The following is a 22,068-nucleotide window of genomic DNA, read 5'->3' as shown; positions in this document are numbered from 1 at the left end:
AAAAAAAAAAAAAAAAAAAAAAAAAAAAAAAAAAAAAAAAAAAAAAAAAAAAAATCATGATTTTTCATAAAGAAGAAGTGAAGGAAACAAATTGGGAAAAAGAATAAAATCCCAAATAACACTTTAGCTGGGTTAGCATGTCCTTATCCAGACACACGTCTAACACCGGAACACTCAGACACTTGTTGAACACGTATTAGACACTTGTTAGTCCAATAGATGTGTTAGATACCAGTTCTACAACGTTAATAAATGCCCGACATGTGCTAGACACATCAAAGACAATGTGAAATGCCTAAAAATGATATCTATTTTAATAAATGCATTTTTGTCGTAATCGTGTCCTAGATTTTAAAATATAATGTATCAGCGTGTCAGTGTGTCCGTGTCGTATATGTGTTTTATATCCATATTTGTGATTCTAAGAAGGGTAATAAGTAAGCTAAGATTAAAGAAACAAGAAGAGAACTCACCATCTCAAGGGCTCCTCTAATGACTCCACTTAAGATGTTGCAGTAATGTAGACCCTGGCAAGTATCAGGAAGCTCAACAAAGTCCACTAATGGATTGTCCTCAAGAACAATGCTGCAGCATGTGCCTTCAGCATCCCAGTTGGTTACCGTTGCATTCACTCCCAAAAACATTTTTAAACCGATCTATTAAAAAAGGAAGAAAAAAAAAAAAAAAACCATTCTAAATAAACCGGTAGGTTTGTAATATCTTAGGTAGATGGTTGACGTAGGTTTTCGAGAAAATAAGTTAATATCCCGAACTTCAAAAGGCCTTAAACTTACATTTACAAAGGGTTAACACAACCCAAGCCGCTAGCAGATATTGTCTGCTTTGCCCCGTTACGTATCATTGTCAACCTCACGATTTTAAAACGCGTCTATTAGGGAGAGATTTTCACACACTTGTAAGGAATGTTTCGTTCCCCTCTCCAACCGATGTGGGATCTCACAATCCACCCCCCTTGGGGGCCCAACGTCCTCGCTAACACACTGCCCGGTGATTGGCTCTAATACCATTTGTAACAGCCCAAGCCCGATATTGTCCGTTTTGACCCGTTACGTATCGCTGTCAGTTTCATGATTTTAAAAAGTGTCTACTATGGAGAAGGTCTAGCCCTATTCCGACCAATGCTTCGCACCGTCCGGTGATTGGCTTTGATACCATTTGTAACAGTCCAAGCACACCGCCAAATATTGTCCGTTTTGGCCCGTTACGTATCGCCGTCAGCCTCACGGTTTTAAAATGCATCTGTTAAGAAAAGGTTTCCATACTCTTGTAAGGAATGTTTCGTTCCCCTCTCCAACCGATGTGGGATCTCACACATATAAACGCAAATGCTCACTCAAGAGCACTATGACTACCTAACATATCTACCCTCCCCTGGATATTATCTGCTTTAGCCCGTTACGTATCGTCGTTAGCTTCACGGTTTTAAAACGCGTCTTCTAGGGAGAGGGTCTAGCCCTACTCCAACTAGTGTCTCGCACCGTTCGGTGACTAGTCTTAATACCATTTGTAACAGCCTAAGCTCACTGCTAGCAAATATTATCCATTGTGGCCCATTACATATCACCGTCAGCCTCACGGTTTTAAAACGCGTCTATTAGAGAGAGGTTTTCACACCCTTATAAGGAATGCTTCGTTCCTCTCTCCAACCGTGAGATCTCAGGCAAGGAGAGCTACTTCAACAACCTCAAGATGGCTTTCAGAGAGAATAAAATACTTTGGCACATGTATTAAACTACAACCTACCTTTGCAATCACGTCAGCTGTCTCTTTGAAGTCCACACATCTAGAGATATTAGATTTTGCTAGAAACTCATCAATCAGCCTGATTCCAATATTGTAACCCCTGAAAAACAATTGACAAAACAGTCAGATCACTGAATCTAATGCGTGTGTTATCACAAGGACACTAAGTTTAAGCACAAAAGAATTTTTAATATCTCATCAAAATGAACTTCGGAAGTACTGTAAAAGATAATATGCTTAGTGTTTACCCACCATTCGCATGCACACTATTTCTTTTTCATGAAAAACCAACTTTCTTGCAGAAGATGAAAGATCGAAATACGAAAAGAGATACAAAAAATAAAAAACACCCGATCGAGTAGAAGAATATAATTCTCATGCACAATTTTTTTGTTCACCGGACAACCTTTTGACACTACAATATTTGGTTATCGAGAAACTTGTGTGATTTTATCCTCGGTAAGTGGCCACTATAAAGTTTGCACCTATTCTCCCAAAGTTCCCTAATTTTTTCACATGCCCCAACACATCTAAGCCAATCCTTGGTGGTTCTCATGCACCTTATTTCAAAATCTCAATCCAAAATTCAAGCAAATTTCATAACAATGAAAAGAAGTAAGCTTCTGCAAAACTGTTATGGTAGGAATTTTCATAATGTTATTATTTAATTCAGTTCAAGTTTGAACACTTTGTATACTACATAGGTGTGAGATCCCACATCGGTTGGAGAGGAGGACGAAGTATTCTTTATATGAGTGTGTGGAAACCTCTCCCTAGGAGAGGTGTTCTAAAATTTTGAGGAAAGCCCGAAAAGGAATGTCCAAATGGTATCAGAGCGGTGGGCTTGACTGTTACAAATGGTATCAGAGGAGGCTAAGCCCTGAAGGGGGTGGACACGAGGCGGTGTGCTAACAAGGACACTGAGCTTCGAAGGGGGTGGATTGTGGGACCCACATTGATTGGAGTAGGAAACAAGTGCCTGCAAGGACGTTTGGCCCTGAAGGGGGTGGATTGTGAGATCCCACATCGGTTGGAGAGGAGAACGAAGCATTCTTATAAGGGTGTGGAAATCTCCCCTAGCAGACGCATTTTAAAAACCTTGAGAGGAAGCCTGAAAGGAAAAACTGAAGAGGACAATTATCTGCTAGCGGTGGCACCGCTATTGGATGTTACAAGAGGTAAGATTTTTTTTGGTATGCACTTCCTTTAATTTCCTTTGCCTTCCGAGATCATACATTGATGAGAGCCAATGAACAACCAAAGAAATAACACAGCAAAGACACAACGAAGCCAGCTAATTCAGACATCAGTGGACAAGGCAGAATTCCAAGTTATGAAAAAGAAACTGAATAATAAAGCACATGAAGTGAATTAAGATTACATCTGATCGAGCTGTTTGTTAACCTCCTCAACCTCCTCCAGATCTGTAAGCAATTGACGGACAGTTGCTCCATAAGTCAAGGTAAACAGCTCCGCATTCTGCATCAATTCAACTTTAGCTTCTTATCAATGGAAGATGACTCAAAAACAGAAACGAAATCAAAGACCTAAAAATGTGTTTTCTCATCATGTACAGACTTACCACTTCGGATCATCTGATCAAATTTCTCACCACTTCCCTCGCATTTGTTTAAAACTCCTCAGAACCCAAACAACAGGAACAATTAAGAGAGAAAGAGAATGGAAGTTGAGAAGCTTACCACTCGCTCAACGCTAGCGAAGATTGCATCACCAGATCGAGGACCAGCGGTAGGCATGATTGATATGAATTCAAAGGAACGTTTAGGTAGACGCTTTGCTGGTTGCCGCTACATAAGTGAAGAAACTTAGAGTTAGTCTTGTAGATTATGGGCTGAATGACCTAAATCGCCTTCATAGCTCGAGATCAAAGCTTTGGGCCTTCCGAAGTGTTTATAGATCGATATCAAAATTGGGATTTCATTACATCTTTACAGCAAATTGATTCGATCCTGATGAAGGAATATATTAAAACGTATTTGAGTTCAGTCCGGACACTTACAGTTCCGGCGATCGAAGACGGAAGTTGATACCGGGAGCGAAGAGTGTGGCCGACGCCGACGGTAATGGCGGTTCCAATATGCGAAGTGGATGAAAACTGTGTGATCGATCCAAAAGGATTTGGAGCAAAGAATAGTTTCGACTGCTTCCCTCTTGAAACAAGTGATACTAGCTCAAGCTCACTGCTACATGTATTATGTATTAGCTGTCGACATCATAATGTGTCTATTACTATTATAAATAATACTCGTTTCTTCTCTCTAACTAATGTAGGATCTCACAATCTACCCATTCAGGTCTCAACGTCCTTGCTAGTACACCGCCTTATGTCCACCCCTTCGGAGCTCAGCTTTCTTGCTGGCACATCGCTTAGTGTTTGGCTCTAATATCATTTGTAACAATTCAAATCTATCGTCGGCAGATATTGTCTTCTTTAGACTTTTCGGAATCCCGAGAACTAAACCTTTACAAAATCTTTAATAAATATTTTATTAAATTATAAATTTAAATTTAATTTTTATAATATGAATTTTTTAAAATAAATTAGAGTAATATAAATAAACTGAGACAAGGCAATCATAAAAACAGATAACTAATAAATATTTAAAATAATTAAAAGTTATTATGGATACAAAAAAAATATATATATATATATATATATATATTTTGTAGTTGAATTATAAAAATTTTACGAGTAAAATAAATTATTAATAATTACAATATTATTTAAAAGCATTGCCACCATTAAAACTATTATATAAATTATTTATATAATCATTTTTTCACATTAATTTTTATATCCATTTATATAAATAATGTTGATTTTATTCATTTTTTTCAAATGAATTTTAATTTTTATTCTTATAATTAAAAAAAAAAAAAAAAAATATATATATATATATATATATAAAGGTTTCCGGAATCTCCATTAAACCAGGGGAAGTTATCCAAATGGTGGCTTGCAAGCCATGAACCGCCATTAAATTCGTTTATCCCTCCAAATCCCATCCCTAAAAATTGGCAATTGAACCCTATAAATTCACCTCTTTGTCGTCCCTAATCCTTCGTCTTCCAGTTTTTCTTTCAAACCTCTTTTTTCCCATCTCGTTGCGCGCTTTCTTCATCTCAAGGTATGATTCCGCTCTTTTCGTTTTTTCAAGGATGATCGGAGTTGGTGTTTGTTCATTTCTTTGATGTTCCGTCTTTATTGTGTCGATCTGGGAGTTGTTGCTTTTCTGTTGCTCTTGAATTCGTTTTTAGGAGTGTTTTTGTGGATTGATTTTGGATTTCTTGGAGTTTCTCCGTTTTCGTAACATCTGATTATCTATCTTTCTCCAAGAAGCGATTGAATTCGTATTCGTTTTCGATACACGGCTTACGTTGCCGTGTTTTCTTAATTCTATTGTTTTCATGTTCGTTGTAAGATCTTGCAGAGAATTCTCTCGATCTACAGTTTCCTTTTCGCAAATAGGAACTTGATTTTTGATCTCGGCTTTTATATATTCGGATCGATTAGAGGTTCTAAACCAATAGGAAGGATCCAAGAAGTGATCAAAAGAAGGCACGATTGGTTAAAAAAATTGAATTGAGGAGCTAGGATTTTGAAATTTCTTTCTAATTTGAACATTTCTGGCTTGGTCCTGTACTCAAGTTCTTCTAATTCATCGTTTTCAGTGGTCTTTTCGCTTATGGATTTGGTTCTTGAGCTATTTATGATCTGATTGGTTAAAAAATTGAATTATTTTGAAATTCTTTCTAATTTGAAGATTTCTGGCTTGGTCCTGTTCTCGATTATGATGGATTTGGTTCTTGAGCTGTTTATGATCATGTCACCTGATTCAATCCATATATTTTACAATGATTTTCAATAGAACTTTGATTGCTGTGTTAACAGATGCAAATCTTTGTAAAAACTCTAACCGGCAAAACAATCACCCTCGAGGTGGAAAGCTCAGATACAATTGACAATGTAAAGGCTAAGATTCAAGATAAAGAGGGAATTCCACCCGACCAACAAAGGCTTATCTTTGCTGGTAAGCAACTTGAGGATGGCCGAACGCTGGCCGATTACAATATCCAAAAGGAATCTACACTCCATTTGGTGCTTCGACTTCGCGGTGGGATGCAAATATTTGTGAAGACCCTTACTGGCAAAACCATCACCCTTGAGGTGGAAAGTTCTGACACAATTGACAATGTTAAGGCTAAAATCCAAGATAAGGAGGGTATCCCCCCTGATCAACAGAGACTAATTTTTGCTGGTAAGCAGCTCGAAGATGGTCGAACTCTTGCCGATTACAATATTCAGAAGGAATCTACTCTGCATTTGGTTCTTCGACTTCGTGGGGGTATGCAGATTTTTGTGAAAACTTTGACTGGAAAAACGATTACATTGGAGGTAGAAAGTTCAGATACCATTGACAATGTGAAAGCTAAAATCCAAGATAAGGAGGGCATTCCACCAGACCAACAGAGACTAATTTTTGCTGGTAAGCAGCTCGAAGATGGTCGAACTCTTGCCGATTACAACATTCAAAAGGAGTCAACGTTGCATTTGGTGCTCCGATTGCGTGGTGGAATGCAGATTTTTGTGAAGACGTTAACGGGGAAGACGATCACATTGGAGGTCGAAAGCTCGGATACGATCGACAACGTGAAGGCGAAGATTCAAGACAAGGAGGGCATTCCACCAGACCAACAGAGGTTGATCTTTGCTGGTAAGCAACTGGAAGACGGCAGAACTCTAGCAGATTACAACATCCAAAAGGAGTCGACGTTGCACTTAGTGCTACGACTGCGCGGTGGAATGCAGATCTTCGTGAAGACGTTAACAGGGAAGACGATCACATTGGAGGTTGAGAGCTCGGACACGATCGACAACGTGAAGGCAAAGATTCAAGACAAAGAGGGGATTCCTCCAGACCAACAAAGGTTGATCTTCGCCGGAAAACAATTGGAGGATGGTAGAACATTGGCTGATTACAATATTCAGAAAGAGTCCACCCTCCACCTTGTTCTCCGCCTGCGCGGTGGCTCTTAGGGTGGCTCCGCCGTGTTTGTGCTGGACTTGTGGTGTCTCTCATGGCCCCTTCTGAATGGTTTTAGTAGTAATAAGTCAGAACTGACTTTTTGTCTTTTATTTCTTTTATTTCAGCGTCTGTTATATATAAATAATAATATGCTGTTTGTTGCAATGGCCTAACGGGCCATGTTAAAAACGGCTTCTAAAATGAATGTATTATTATGAATTTTTAAATTAATATTTTGGTTAAATATCTTTTCTTTTGTAAATATTCTTTAAATAATTTCAATGTATATTTTTCTCTTTTTAAATAAATATTATATTTTTTTATTATTTTTAAATTTTTTTAACAGTTAAGTAGTTCATAAAAAAATTATTTTGAGTTAAAAACAACCGATTTAAAAATAATATGTTGGCAATTAAAATACAAATTATTGCGTCATTTTTTCCTTTTCTTTTATTTAAATAATTATATAAAATGTAAAATAAAATGAATACTACTTATTTAAAATAACACAATAAAAAACCACTCATAATAAATAAATTCCTTCTAACCAATAAAATAATAAGAAATAATGTTTCCAAATATGAAAAGATCTATTTTTTAATTAATATATTATTGACATTAAAAAATGTGTAAATAATAGAATTAAAATGCACCTAGATATTAAATTAATTAATAGAATGCAAAAAAATTAATTTTATTTTAAAGTTTTAAGGTATTTAATATATTAATTTAGCCATGGAATCTGTTATATATTTTTTATGAATTAAAATTTTGATTTAATTAAATGTAAATTAATTTAATTAAGGAACATGGCAGATCTGAAAATACAGCTACAATACAGGGCATTTCCAAAATGTTATGGGCACATAAAACCGAACCGGAGAAGCCGGTTCGAACCGCTTTAAGTAGTCAAGTCAGAGAGGTTTAAACGGCGTCGTATATTGGCCAGTCTTCCGCCTTCCTCTTCGTTATTGTTTGTTTTGTTCATTCTGATCGGCGATCTTCACTTCTGAAGCGCCAATTTCTGGGTATTGTTCGTCATCGCGTTTGATGTCGCTTTTAATCATAATTGTTGTGTGCCAGAAGTTTGATCTGTTTGAAGATGTTTTGTTTGCGATTGTTTTAAGCGATTGAATTTTTGGTCATAGGTGTATAGAAGTTGGAAGTTGGAAGATGGAGGAATTTATTGTGGCAGTTCTCTCGATGCTGCTTGTTTTTGCGTTGGTTCCTCTGTTTCTGTGGAGACGCTATCAGGACTCCCGCTCAGATCATGCACATGAAGATGAGGATCAGGTGTGGTTTTTTGGAGGCTCGGTCAGGGTTTATTTATTTGTTTCTTTTGTATTGAAATGCTATTGCTGAGGTTATCAATCTGTTTCGAAGAAAGGTTATCGGGGTTTTTACTTGGTTGTTGGAATTTTTCAGGTTCCTCAGAGAGAAACTGTGGTTCGGGCCACTGCTGGTGGCCGTCGAATGCGTCGGAGACCTGCTACGGCTGCTAGTTCGTCGAATGCAGGGCCATCTCTGGAAGGTTTGCATCAATTAGCCTTCTGTGTCTATTTTCTTTCCCTCTATCCGAGATTTTCTTTGTTTAGTTTTAATTGTATTACTCTGTTATGTAATTCCTTAACACAATTACGAGGGAGTATTTGAGATCCCACGTCGGTTGGAGAGAGGAGCGAAGCATTCTGTATAAGGATGTGGAAACCTATTCCTCGCTGACGACGATACGTAACGGGTCAAAGCGGGCAATATATGCCAGCGGTGGGCTTGGACTATTGCAAATGGTATCAAAGCCAGACATGGGACAGTGTGCAGTGAGGACGCTGGACCCCTAATGGGGTGGATTGTAAGATCCCACATCGGTTGGAGAGGGGAACGAAACATTTCTTATAAGGATGTGGAAACCTCTCCCTAGCAGACACGTTACCGTTAAAAGTATCCAAAATGACCGAAGACTGTGCACAAGGGAAATAGTATACAATCTGGGATAACAAATAGCTATAAAGGGAGATCACTTTACGTAACTGTCTACCCAAACCATATCTGTTTCTCTTATATGGTATTTATTTATTTTCTCACTCACAAACATTTATGGTATGTTTAACATAACATTCTGTAGTTGCTTGGATTTTATATTTAGGTTCTCCGATATAGTGTACACATTCGGTACGAGATAGTCGATCTTTATCAAGTAATGAAGAAAATGTACTAATGAAGGAGAGTTAGAAATTGAGGGTCGTTAACTCTTCAGTTTCGAATATGAAGGTTTTACATGATTATTGTAATAAGTAGCCAATATGGAAGAAGTTGGGAGTGCTTTGGTATAATCACATATGGTCTTTTAAATTAGGAATTCATTACATTGACTGTGGAAACTCTTAACAATTATTCCTGATGATTCTGGAACAGAAAGTGCGGATGGAAGTGATGAAGAAATGGCGGATGAATACAATGAAGGTCGAGTGTCAAAGAAGAAAGAAAAGAAGCGACAGGAGCGCGAGGCACAGAGACAGGTAACGTATGTGAAGTTTTGACATATTTATGGGTACATGACTATAATATTAGGAGAACCAGTTCGAAGTCTATTTTTCTGAAATTGTTGACATTGAAAGTTGAGATTGTTTACGGACTGCATCTTTGTGTGTTGAAAACACGAGTCGTATATATATGATTTCACTATACTTGAAAGAATGCAGATGTCTTTAGGTTCTTATCTTCACTGTGTGGCTCTTATAGTTTTCTTTTCTCATCATCATCATCATATTTTCTTACATTTTGTTCTCTTTTATACTCTATTGGTTAACTGTATATTAGTAAAAATTATTGTTTTGAAGGCCGAACAAGCTTCCCGCGACTCAAGGTGGACAAAACAAGACCGTTATGCAGAAATGCGGAGGAAGAAGGATGAGGAACGTGAGGAGCAGGAACGGTTACTGGTTAGTTAATCAACTACCCTGTCTTTCGAGAACTCTGATGTAGACACGTGTGAGGTAGGCTGGAGCTTCTGTGGTTGAATGGTGATGGTCTCCTTTCTTTGTTTAGGAAGAAGAAGCCAAGGCACGGAAGGTCAAGGAGGAAGAGGCTGCTTCACTTGAGTTTGAGAAGTGGAAAGGGGAATTTTCAGTCGATGCTGAAGGTACGACGGAAGCTGATGTCGAAGGCGGAAATCAAGATTTGCTCTCTACTTTTGTGGAATATATAAAGGTGAGTCTGTCATGTTCTAAGGATTCAGTATTTCACCTTATAGGAATCTTAACGTATTCTTGTTCGTATTTTAGTATAGGTCGGGAATAAGATCGGCCCATGGACTACTAAACCCGACTATTCTTTGTTAAAGCTGTTTAATCTACGCTTTCCTTGTGGCTCTATACCTGAAGCTCTTTTTATGTTCTTTTACAGAATCATAAATGTGTCCCATTGGAAGATCTTGCTGCAGAATTTAAATTAAGAACTCAGGTAACCCAGATAATGGTTGTTGTATGTAATGCATTCAAGGTTTAGTTGCGGTCGTAGTTGTTGTTATTTCTTCAAAAGAAATCGAAAAAATAACTAGTCGAGAAGAATGATTTTCTGTTCTTTGACTGACTTTGAATTAGGTGTTCGTTTTGTCGTCACCGTTTTTATGCAAATATTACACCTCTATTTATGTCGCACTATATTTCGCTAATGCAGGAATGTATTAATCGGATCACCTCCCTCGAGAGCATGGGTACGACTCTTTTCATTTTTCTCTCGTCGAATGCATTTCATCCAGGGTTCGCGTCTGTCATAAGTTCTTGCAAGCTTTTAGCATCGTGAACTTTTAATTATGATATCATGTGTAACATTACCGATGATTCTGATCGAAGAAACGCACGAATTTTACAGGCCGACTCTCTGGTGTTATGGATGATAGAGGCAAATACATATACATATCAAAGGATGAAATGCAAGCAGTTGCTGACTACATCAAGCGTCAAGGAAGGGTTAGCATTTCACATTTAGCTAGTAAGTCCAACCAGTTCATTGATTTGGAACCAAAAACCCAATTGGTTGAGGACATCAATGCTGAGGAGGTAACTGTCCCTTAATATACTTGTTAATTTTGGAGAGAAATGTTACATGAAATAATCATAATCATAATCATAATCAACTAGTATATAATTTCCCAATGATCGTTCACGTTGATTGCGGGTGGCAATTTCCCAATGATCGTTCACGTTGATTGCGGGTGGCTGTCGATATTCTCCCTCTCGAAGCAGGTTCTTGTTATATTATTTTTCATGTCCTGCATTTAAGTTCGAATTCATCTCATTCCTAGAAATAGAAGATGATCCATCTGTTGGACCTTTTGCTTTAGGCAAATCAGTTATGTGGTGATGTATGGAAATAGGAATCATCAGAAACTTCTCTTGATCATCACCATGATTGTCTTTATGCTGCTTAAGATCGGACGAAGTGATTCGAACATGTTTTTAGAAGACAAAATAGTTGTTACGAGTTAAAGATTCGCCATGGTAGTAGGATTCATGAAAATAAATAAATAGATGTTTTAGGTCGGAAGTTAGGACCTTTAGGTGAGGTTAATACGAAAAATCCTTGATGTCCCTCGAGTCTAGGTCTTGGGGTGAGTGCGGGTGCCTCCAGGTATAGGGAAATAGAGCACCGATCCCGGTTACCAAAGGTTAGTTTGGGTGCCTCCGGGTGGGAGATGAGTGTGCACTTCCCCTGCATACTCTGTGCTGCTTGTCACTGAGATAGCGATTATGCGGCATTTGTTGCGAACAAGTCAGCTATAAGAAATTCGGACGTTGTAGACAACGTCGACATATGTTCGGGCTTTGAGTCACGTTTGCGAGAAATGTTTAAGAAAACGTGAGCGATGAAATACATTTGAAGACGATTTGAAAGAATTGAAGAAAGCAACGTTATATGACTCTAAACAAATAAAGAACACCACGGCTTAAATAACATATAACTCAGGTTAAGAAGCGACAATTAGTTATATCCCCTTATAATACATTTTAGGGCATCTTAGCCCTGGCGGGTATAGACATGATTTTGATGAATAGTCATATATCCCATATTGACACAACATAAAATAGTAAAGACTTACCTAAAAGATGAAAGCATGTAAAAAGGATTTGGAACGGGAATGTGGTCATAGACAACACGTCTTGAACAATTATGACTGGGACATCCGACATGTGGCCTTAGACAACAAGCCTTGGACAAGCATGACCGTAACATTGCATGTAACCCTCCAGCCAAGCCCTGAACTTCAAGTTCTTCAGTTTTGTGAGGTTTTTATTAAACTTTGCTGCATCAGAAGGGTTGAGGAAGACCCAGTTTCCATCTTGCTGATATATATATATATATATATATTTACTTTTTGGGGCTTTGAGAACAAATTATTAACTTTACTTTCCATTTGTGATCTCACTCAATGGCCAAATTAGGGTTTGCATTTGGGGCTTTGATTTTTGTGAAGGTGTTCTTGCATAAAGGGATTGGTCTGAAGCTAAACGGTTTCAAATTGGAGACTCTTTTGGTATGTATATTGATATTTGATGGATATTCGAAAGTTTGATACTCGTAGATAAGATATCAATTATCATTCTAAAAGTTGATCGTTTCTTGTTGAGCTAAAGAATGTCCGTCCTTTGTATAAATTTTTTACAAATAGAAGTCAAAGTTAAAAGTTTATTCCTTTTTTTCTTTTCTTTTTTTTTAAAGTACAACAATTGAAGTAAGCAAATTTAAATTTCTAGCCAAGAAAATTATATATCAATTATTGTAGAGTTATGCTTTTATGCAACGTTTCAAGGATGATTAAAGTGAATCTCTATATTTTTGCTTCATGTACTTGAAGTAACATTTGGTATCTATGATTTTTAAAATCTAAGTATTTTAATGATTATGTTCCGATAGTTTAAAAGCGGTAAGATTATACTCTAAAAAATATATATATTTCTTAAATTTGTACATTGACAAATCGCTCCATGACCAAATGCATTTTTTAATTAAATAGACTAAATTTTTATAGATGGATAGTAACGTTAGACTATGTTTGAGTTGGCAAAAAAGAAAAAAAAAAGTACTTACTAGAATGAAAATACTCTTTATATTCTAGATTTACTTGAAAATGAGTCAATATATATAATCATAGTTCAACTGGTTTAGAGATAAGAACTAACGTTAGAGATTTGGATCTCTCAACCCTACATGCACACTGATCTTTTTATCTTTTGATAGCGTGTCCTTTTAAAGTGGAATTTAATGTTTTTTTCTTTCCATTCACTCGGATCACTTCCGTTTCATTGATTTTGTCCGGATCCTCCTTTTCTTCCAAAAAAAAAAGGAAAGGAGAAGTATCTTCTTCGATGGATCCCTCCTGTTTAGTCCTCTCCGTTTCCTCCATTTCTTTCGGTTTCTTAGTAAGAATAGGTGACAGTATCTACATGCACTTCTATAAAATGGTTCCCTCTAAAACGGTGAAAAATAAATCCTAAATTAATATATGATCTAATGGCACAACCGACTATATATGTATTGGGAATGAAATGAATAAGTTTGTGTAATTATAGCATTAAATAACTTATCATTTTGTTACGATAGAAGTGTGTCACATACAGACCTTTCAACTATGGTGCTGCTTCAAATTCCAAGTCTGTGTACGACAATAGAACGAACATTCGATAGACGACCAAAGTTGGAAGGAAATGTTGGCATGGAGTTCGTTTCGATTCCATTTGAGTGATTCACTAAACACATTAGCTATAGGTGCTCCTACCCAACAAGATGACTACACTACACTAACTGCAGAATCCAATCCCCAATTGAACAGCCAGCATTCTGATGGCCATACACTGTTGTCCAATTTGGTAAATCATAGGTGGAAACAAAGACAATTGCCTACGAAATGAGAAGCTGGTGGTGGTTTTGTTCGCTAATAGAAGCAAAATTCTAGTTCTAATCAGACCACTCCTTCGCCTCCAACCTCTGCTCCATCTCCCACCTTCTCCTCCACCTGCAAATGATCAAACTGGTACTCCTCCTTCACCGTCGGGGTCAATGGAAACCAACCAATCGTCACCACCTGCAGCGGAGGTCAATCCATCTCCACCGCCTACTAGGGAAGAGTCTCCGTCTCCACCTGCAGGGGCGGTTGAGATTAACCCTGCACCTCCTATATCAAGACAACCTACCAGTGTCCGCACTTGGCTACCCAGCATTTACTGTGGGCACAATAACTGGTACACCAGAGGTGTGTCCTTCCCGGTCCTCTCGTACTATGGAAAGGTCCTCTCAATGCTCTAACATCCACACCAGATATGGACCGAATTATCTCACGACGTTCTGAACCTAGCTTATGTACCGCTTTAATGGGCGAACAACCCTACCCTTGGAAAATACTACAGCCCCAGGTGGCGAAGAGCTGACATCGAGGTGCCAAACCTTTCCGTCGATGTGAGCTCTTGGGGAACCTACCGGTGTCAGATTTTCAACCATCCCAAGCAGTATTGCCACCACAGGAATGTTAGTTGCTGGTGTTATCTTAGCTTTCTAAGTAAAGAGAAGGTCCTATAAAGATAAGTTTTCTCACTTTCTGGGTCTAAAGAAGAGACCCCATTGGCAATTTGGAAGATCGCCGTTCAGATTTATTAGAAAATGTGAACGCACATAATTGAATTTATTCTGGAATTCAAATCCTACAAAATCGTTTACCAAGCAGGAAAGCTTTCAACAGAACACTGCTTCTTTGCATGTCTAAAAAAGCAATGTATGTATGTATGTATATATATATATATATATCTAAAGTTTCACCAGTATGCAAAGAAGTGGCGTGTAGTGAAAATTCCTGGTAAAGCTATTGACTATCAAAAATTCTTGCCTAGTTCAACTTTCTTCATGAGTCTCATAGTATTGTGCAGAAGTGCATCCAATATTCCAGCGACCTGTAACATAAAGGAACACCTATCAGACCGAGCTGTTCATCAACAAGAGTCGAGAAATGAAACAGATAGATGTAATACTGACCGTAAAAACACCTCCAATTATGGCACAAACATTTGTGATGAAATGTGAAAAAGACTTTTGGTTTTCCGTGATCACAACCTTTTGATACAAAGAAAAAGAATGATGGATTAATGGGAATTTAAGAGCACAGGAAAAAACACTATGCAGTGTTTGGACTATAAATCAAAAGACGAAAATGTATCAAAATGTACAAAACCTGCATGGGAGAGAGCGTATAATGGAACTTTGCAACAGGTATGTGAACACTCTGGGACACGCTGCTGTGAGCTGTGTATTCATACTCTTCAAGTAACTTACCAGATCTCCTTGTCAGCACCTCTGTTTTAACTATTTGAAGATAATGCTCTATCTGCGAGGGCAAATGCATAGACAAAACAGTATATTTAGTGCAGATTTAGCAATATTCATAGCATTCCAAGAACTTGACATTGAAAATTTTATCATATTGTGAATATTTGTGTTCAAAGTGCACTCAAAAGAAGGGCTTTTAAATATATATACACACACACATAAATATATACATGTATATTTATAAGAAATAGATATGTATTAGTAGGAATAAGGGAGAAACAGCTCAGGAGCAGGGGGGAAGAGAGAACCCTCTCTCAGCAGGATCTAATTACAAAATAAAGTTTCCAAATGTTGAAAATCAACGCAGTTGGTAATTACAAAAGAATTTTTGTTTTGCTACAAGGACACCAAGAGGCAACAAGCTGAAAATTCACACAAAAAGAAATGAAATCAGTAAACTTATCTTCAAAAACTCTTTTGTTCCTTTCAAGCTGAAAATTTATGTATGATAAGAAATGTAATAGAGTAAAGTTGTTTGTTTTTAATATTTCAAACGTATTTATGATCAAATTACATGTGCCTTCTGAATTATTAGCATTTACTTCAAAGAATTTTAGCATCGATATAAAGGAAAGATAACAAAATGGAGGAGTACAGAACGGGGAATAACAAGAGACTATCAGCATAGAGAGACTAGAAAGCAATTGTGCTTAAGAAGCAACTGGTTAAAAGCCAATCACTGATCTCTCTTCAAAACGATGCAAAATAATTTACATGGAGAAATTCAATTGTATAAAAAGCACACAATGTTATGGTCCATAATTATGAACACAGTAATTGCTGACTTGGCAAGAAAATGCTCATGATATGCAAGTTAATATCATTGACATAACAGACATACACATGACGAACATTAAAATTGAAACTATGGAGCAGATCATATACAGAAACTTACAGTAACATTCGCACCCAATTCACGCTGATTAATGAATGACTGTCCATTCAACCTATCATGGCTTATACCAATGTACGGAATTAATTGTTTGGCGTCGCTAAATGCCTTGGGGGAAATCTTCCTACCAAATGAAAGGTGAGATATGAAATGTGACATATTCATTTGAGATGCATCAAAGGAATGAGATTCAGAACGAGCTGCAAGTACAAGGCTTCCTGGAACCTGCAAAGTGGGTAACTTCAGCAACAAACCTCCAAAGTTTAAAGAACGGAAAGGCAACCTATTTTAACCAACCATATTTAAGTAACATGAACAACAGAAATCAAGAGGACGAACTTGAAATTTTTTTTATTCCTATCTATTTAAATGAAGTACATGAAAAAGTTTCCCACTTTTTAAAATAAAATAAAAAAAAATCAGTAAGAACTTGACCTTCTTTACACGGACATATCCTTCAATCCGGCAGCCTCCTGCTGATGGAGCAGGCCTTTTAACATTTCCTGTTGCATTGTTGGATTTATCCTCTAAAGCTAACTTTTGTGATCCCATTGGAAGAGGTGCAATCAAATCTTCCATTGTCTGAGAGGAACAATATTCAGAAATTAGATGACACAGTTGTGAGTTTTATGTGCAATTAAATTTCAGCACAATTAAAATTAGGGGGAAAGAACACTTTTCGGTCTTGAGGTTCCTCGACATTTTAGCTTCTAAGATGATACTATCTCATTTGTAGTCCCTACCGTTAATACTTTTGGTCTTTACCGTTGATTCTCAGACAAGTGGTGCAGATTGGACATTTTTAAATTATTTTTTGAGTGATGTGGCATAAACTTATTAAGGGGCTAATGTGGCAAAAATAATGTTCATTATTATTCAAGTTTTTATTTATTTATTTATTTAAGAAACCAACTTATACATTAGCTAATATGAAAATAATAATAAAAGTTCCTTTCTCTCTTCTTTCAATCTCTCTTCCCTCTTTTTGCAATCCCACCCACATCAACCCATGAATCATTGCTCATCACCCCAGATCCAGAAACTCACCACCAACACTCAACTTCAATGGCTCCCTCCCCTTACTCAAGTTACGTATTGAAGTTCAAATCTGAAGCTTATTTCAGATTAGAGGGAGGAAAACAAAAGGGGTGGATGAGACCTCTTTTTTTAGGTAGATGGTGTCAGGTTTAAAGGTTCTTTGATGGGTTGCAAGAAAATGAAAAGGCATTGGGTTGGTTGGAAAATTCTACATCAGAAGAAGGAAAGCGCTGGGAGATTAGGGGCACTGGTGAGAGGGTGAAGGGAGGAGGGGGACAAAAAGAGAAGGAAGAAGGAGATTAGAAAGAAAGAAGAGAGATAAATTTAGTTCTTTACAATTAGCAATTTAATAAATATAAATTCATAAATTTATGCCACATCAACTAAATAGTAATAATAAAGAATGGTCAGCTGACTTGACCTTAGGAACAGAAAACAAGATTATCTGAAACTTAGAGGGTTGAAAAACGAGATTATCTGAAACCTCAAGGGTTAAAATGTTAAGTTCGAAACTTAGAAATTATAAGCAAGTGTAAACACACGTCATCTCCATTATAGAATTAAAATCCAGCTAAAATTGAGTGTGATGTAATAGTCATTCAAAGTTGAATGTTATACAACCTTAACCAGCGATTCTGAATCTCGATCTCCATAATAAGATTCATGGTCGTGGTGTCCATGATCATCCCTACAAAAAATTATTGAATAATTTGATCATGCGCAACAGCTTGAAACCCAAAAAGAAGATTCATGGTCATTGAGAAGCAGAGACGCAGATCATATAAGTAAGAAAAAAAGATAAGAAAAACTCAAAATGAAGCAGTTTACTCAAACTGGGGGAAACTATAACATGTACAAAACTAGCTTGATAGAGTAGTCTGGCTCTTTTTGGACTTGTATGTCCCTCCACTCCTTCATTTTTTCTTAATAAAAGGCTGGTTTTTCATGGTGTAAAAATATGTGTGTGTGTGTGGTACAAGACTGACAATCTTTCATAATATTACCAAGAGATATTTCCAGTTACCATGCACGCCAACTAATTGGATTTCTTAAGAATTTACCATTTCTGGAAGTCTATTTAAGATGACTAAAAGATAAGAACCTTGAATATCAAGAAAATGTGAAGAAGCATTAGGAATTAAATCTATTCCGAACCCATGTTGCACAAGCAAACCTCTTTTTTAGAAAGCAAGCAATTTCAATTCATAATTCATCAAATACCCTGCCCCTGTACACAATTTATCAGACATTTTGATTCTAAATACTGAGAGAACCAAGTAATGATAAATGCATGACTCAACATTTTACAATTGATGATTTTTTTTAAACCAATTGATTACCGTTAGCATCACTAATCATTGCATGCTCACAGAAACCCTGAAGGCCTTGCAAACATACACTTTCCCAAATTTGTGAAAGAAATAACCAATTTGTATCTCAAAAACTAGACGATTCTGTAGTTATATTCATGTACAAATCAACCAACATGGACAAAGTAATGGACAAAGCAAATTGAACAACCCCACCACTACCACAATGGATGAAATATAATCAATGAGAACAAAATATATACATAAAATGTCGTAGGAACTAGATGGAAGTAATAATTTATCAAGAAGAACTTCATTTACCTTACATCACTTCCCTTCCGGAAAATGCGAATAGATGGATAACCTTGTATGTGATGCCTGAATTTCCCATTGTTGAGCATGGTTAGCAGTAAAGAAACTAATTCAGGCAACCAAAGAATAAGAGTTGTGCCATGGAAGATTAAAGAGAAAGGCAAAAGGGTTGGTCATAGACTCGTAGTAAAGTCAAATGTAAACTATGCATATCCCAATCATATGCCAGTAATAAGGGGAAATTATAAAAATCCAAGACAGAAAATCTTCCCAACATTCAAGAGACCTAAGAAGAATAGATAGTATAGATCAAAATAGAATCTCAACAATTATTGACACCAACTCTTTGGACAGGTAAATCAAACATTTTGACTACTTTGGATAATATACACACAGACAAGATCAACTTTATGATAAGAATAATGGCCTGCTACAAGCGCGCTTCACATACAAAAATGGTGATAAGAGCCAAGGTATATAGGTTAGAAAGGGAGGCGCAGCAGGGGGCTAGTTGGTCTTTCTGTAATAAAGACAATCAATAAGTCTATTGGGTAAGGTCAGTATATACTGGTCACCCTGTATGGGACCAGGCGTTTGTCATCTTTAAAGACTACAGTTCTCTGGGGAGGGATAGAACCAGGTCCCTCAAAAGTCACAGAAACCAACATAGCTTTTTTTATTATTATTATTAGACAGTGTCAAATCAATTAAACTATCACTTACTTCCGGCACAATTCACCATCTTCCGTGCAATCAACCTTTGCCATGAGAATTCGTCCATCAAATTCTGGATCATATCTGGACAAACAAGTGCTTCCTTAAAAATAGACAGCAGTGACTAAAGAAGGGTAATAAATGTTACTATGACATAATAAAAAGAATAAATAAATAAATAAACCAGAAGCAGAGCACCTTTCTCTTATAGTTTTGGCAGCCTTCTCCCACGAAGGTTTCTGGAATATAATAGAACTCGTAAGAAAATGGAAGACAGTAATGTATTTTTCCAAAGCTCGTGATAGAATTCATGTGCCAGGCCTAATTACTATATCGTTCGCTCAATGGCCATAAGCAGGACCAACAATAGCCTATGTTTTGGGCCTAAGCTGTGTACAGTCCATGATAATTCTAGGTCTTCAAAGATATTGGATAGCAAGCACAAGATTCAGCTTCCTAGCTTCATCTTAATCAAATTTAATCAAGATATCATATCCTTAACATCATGATTATCAGAGAACATGATAAGACAGCATCTCTCATTAAAAAGAAAAAAAGAAAAAAAAATCATAATAAATGATCTCTTCAAGAGTAGGACTTAGAGAAAAAAAACTAAACTTTTGAGATAAGTGATGACAATACAGAGTGCTAGAGAATATTTTATCTCTAGTATTCTGCACAGCAATGTTTCGTGATAGATAATATTTATGTAATTCTTAAGTACTCAGTTTACAGAAAAGAATTTCATACTCCATTTAGATTAAATCACCATATAGGTTCTTAGTTTAGCGGGAAATAGGCAGCTTAAACAATTCGGAAGAAAGAGAATCCATATATAAAATAAAAAATGAAATCCACAGAAAAACCAAGTACTCAAAAGAATTTTCACAAAAGAATATTAATATCCACCTCCAAATAACTACGGGGATTTTTGTTATACACATATATTTATATACAAAAGAGCACACAACAGAACCAAACCTACCAGCTTATTACTCCAATAGCACCAAGGAGCAAAAAAATTAACCACCAAAATAGGATGCCTGCAGAAGTGTAATTTAATGAACCATAAGATACAATTGAATTGATCATAATGATAAATAAGGTAAAATTAAGAACTGAAACTCAAAAAATAAAGAATTTGAGCCCCTGATATTAATAATGCTTACTGATTAGCATATCTATCGAAGTTCCGAGAATTCAACACAGTGGAACCTTCATTGGTTTCTTCATCTACTTCATCCCCATGCTTAATCAAATTCAATAGTGGCCCCGATTGATACTCAGAACCAGTGGACCGCAAATTTGAATCTATAGAAAATTTACGAATTGTTTTCGTAATATTCAACCGATTCTGTAGAGGGAAATATTTAGCCTACTGTAAGCAAATGAAGTTTAGAAAGAATCAATATACAGTCAGGTACTACGTGCGGAAATAAGTGATGATACTGTTTGAACAAACATAAACTTAGCTTGTTTTATATTAATTTTTGGCGGCATGGAGCACCTATGCAACTCAAGTGCTGTATTACTATTGTTAAGCCATATTGACGAACACATTTTTGCATAAGTAAACGACTGACAAAATTCAAGGATAAAAACTTACAGTTCCTAACACATCGTGCACGTCTACAGCAGCAAATTCGCATGAGAGTGCAAGGAAACTACAAACAGAGAAATAAAGAACGAAGATGAGTGAGAAATTAGACAACCAACAACTTTACTTAATTTAGTTCAATTTTATTATTGGTTATATAGAAAACAACACGTGGGTCAATATTCCTTTCCACGAAAACCACTTTCATTAAAGGAGTTCATAACATGTTATATATAGAAACATACAGTACCTGATATTGAAGTCCATCCGTAAGAAGTCACCATCATTACTGTTGTCAACAATTACAGATGTAGACGTGCTAACACTCAAATAATTACTCAATTCCTGAAATATAAAATTAAAGATCAAGAACAACAAAACCCTACAGATGTAGATAAAAAGGATAGGATAAAATTGAACAAGCGGAAATAAGGAGCGTGGTGCAAGCACCATATTAACAACAAGAAATAGGTGGAACAATTACCCATCTCCACGCACAACTAGTTGATCTCGAATATTGAATTAAAGAGATAGAAGCAAAGTACCATTCCAAATAAAAACATCATCGACAGAGCAGCTACTATGGATAATCCTGCTCCAGATAATGTGGCCTCTGTTAAATCTCTTGGTATTTTTCTGCACACATGGGAGATCATCTTTCAACATGTGCAAAACCATATCTTTACAAGAAAACTAAAAAACCTATAGGAATTCAATTCAATTAGGTATTAATCCTTCTAATTGCCGCACGAATCACATCTAGCTAATTTTATGTGTTGTCTGGAATTTTCAAGGTGTCTAACTACATTTACGATCAATTCAAGCCTCTTGATCTGGTGAAAATTAACTCATATTAAATGCATAACATCATTCAAGCCAGAACCGAATGCCACATTGCTTCCAACCAGACGGTTAGGTTAAATATCATTTCGATCTGCAAACAGCCAACTTTACGAAAATTACAACCCCAACAGAAAAAAATGGATTTAGATCATTTGACCAAACAAAAAAAAAAAAAAA

At 36.6% G+C, this 22,068-nt stretch overlaps 4 protein-coding genes and 1 pseudogene across 6 annotated transcripts in view; 3 read left to right on the top strand and 2 right to left on the bottom strand.

The window, feature by feature from the left end:
* Positions 1 to 3,921, bottom strand: part of LOC111442625 (trafficking protein particle complex subunit 3-like) — a 4,480-nt gene extending 559 nt beyond the window's left edge. Inside the window, exons 1-5 of the mRNA XM_023080069.1 lie at positions 3,785 to 3,921; positions 3,465 to 3,572; positions 3,146 to 3,243; positions 1,765 to 1,864; positions 474 to 656 (exon numbers count right to left, since the gene is read on the bottom strand). Coding sequence (XP_022935837.1) covers positions 474 to 656; positions 1,765 to 1,864; positions 3,146 to 3,243; positions 3,465 to 3,521 — 438 coding nt within the window. The 5' untranslated portion in view covers positions 3,522 to 3,572; positions 3,785 to 3,921. The remainder of the gene's footprint in view (positions 1 to 473; positions 657 to 1,764; positions 1,865 to 3,145; positions 3,244 to 3,464; positions 3,573 to 3,784) is intronic.
* Positions 3,922 to 4,712: 791 nt separating this feature from the next.
* On the top strand, positions 4,713 to 7,043 carry LOC111442621 (polyubiquitin 4). Its single transcript, XM_023080065.1, has 2 exons — positions 4,713 to 4,913; positions 5,678 to 7,043. Exon 2 carries the CDS (start codon positions 5,678 to 5,680, stop codon positions 6,821 to 6,823), a length of 1,146 nt encoding a protein of 381 aa, XP_022935833.1. The 5' UTR covers positions 4,713 to 4,913; the 3' UTR covers positions 6,824 to 7,043.
* A 710-nt stretch (positions 7,044 to 7,753) lies between these two features.
* On the top strand, positions 7,754 to 11,038 carry LOC111442623 (DDRGK domain-containing protein 1-like). Of its 2 annotated transcripts, XR_002710333.1 has the most exons (10): positions 7,754 to 7,840; positions 7,961 to 8,105; positions 8,238 to 8,343; positions 9,225 to 9,328; positions 9,650 to 9,751; positions 9,858 to 10,019; positions 10,215 to 10,271; positions 10,488 to 10,524; positions 10,683 to 10,959; positions 10,996 to 11,038. XR_002710333.1 is itself a non-coding variant. In XM_023080067.1 (9 exons), exons 2-9 carry the CDS (start codon positions 7,986 to 7,988, stop codon positions 10,883 to 10,885), a joined length of 891 nt encoding a protein of 296 aa, XP_022935835.1. In that variant the 5' UTR covers positions 7,754 to 7,840; positions 7,961 to 7,985; the 3' UTR covers positions 10,886 to 10,982. The 2 variants fall into 2 exon arrangements, 1 of the variants encoding a protein (XP_022935835.1); XM_023080067.1 differs by lacking the exon at positions 10,996 to 11,038 and having other exon boundaries at positions 10,683 to 10,982.
* Positions 11,039 to 11,133: 95 nt separating this feature from the next.
* Positions 11,134 to 14,131, top strand: LOC111442899 (annotated as a pseudogene).
* Positions 14,132 to 14,454: 323 nt separating this feature from the next.
* The window catches only part of LOC111443596 (protein disulfide-isomerase 5-4-like), an 8,771-nt gene continuing 1,157 nt past the window's right edge, over positions 14,455 to 22,068 (bottom strand). Inside the window, exons 2-16 of one of the 2 annotated variants that reach the window (XM_023081488.1) lie at positions 21,594 to 21,684; positions 21,299 to 21,393; positions 21,058 to 21,115; positions 20,621 to 20,805; positions 20,437 to 20,494; positions 19,650 to 19,690; positions 19,461 to 19,535; positions 18,747 to 18,803; positions 17,737 to 17,803; positions 16,513 to 16,659; positions 16,081 to 16,302; positions 15,031 to 15,183; positions 14,835 to 14,912; positions 14,633 to 14,752; positions 14,455 to 14,565 (exon numbers count right to left, since the gene is read on the bottom strand). In XM_023081488.1, the coding sequence (XP_022937256.1) occupies positions 14,675 to 14,752; positions 14,835 to 14,912; positions 15,031 to 15,183; positions 16,081 to 16,302; positions 16,513 to 16,659; positions 17,737 to 17,803; positions 18,747 to 18,803; positions 19,461 to 19,535; positions 19,650 to 19,690; positions 20,437 to 20,494; positions 20,621 to 20,805; positions 21,058 to 21,115; positions 21,299 to 21,393; positions 21,594 to 21,684 (1,405 nt within the window). In that variant the 3' untranslated portion in view covers positions 14,455 to 14,565; positions 14,633 to 14,674. Of the gene's footprint in view, positions 14,753 to 14,834; positions 14,913 to 15,030; positions 15,184 to 16,080; positions 16,303 to 16,512; positions 16,660 to 17,736; positions 17,804 to 18,746; positions 18,804 to 19,460; positions 19,536 to 19,649; positions 19,691 to 20,436; positions 20,495 to 20,620; positions 20,806 to 21,057; positions 21,116 to 21,298; positions 21,394 to 21,593; positions 21,685 to 22,068 lie in introns of both variants that reach the window. The other variant, XM_023081487.1, reaches the window with a different exon arrangement.

Source organism: Cucurbita moschata, unplaced genomic scaffold, assembly GCF_002738365.1.
Source record: "Cucurbita moschata cultivar Rifu unplaced genomic scaffold, Cmos_1.0 Cmo_Scf00005, whole genome shotgun sequence".
NCBI classification, from domain to species: Eukaryota; Viridiplantae; Streptophyta; class Magnoliopsida; order Cucurbitales; family Cucurbitaceae; genus Cucurbita; species Cucurbita moschata.
This window is presented reverse-complemented; position numbering and strand designations above follow the sequence as displayed.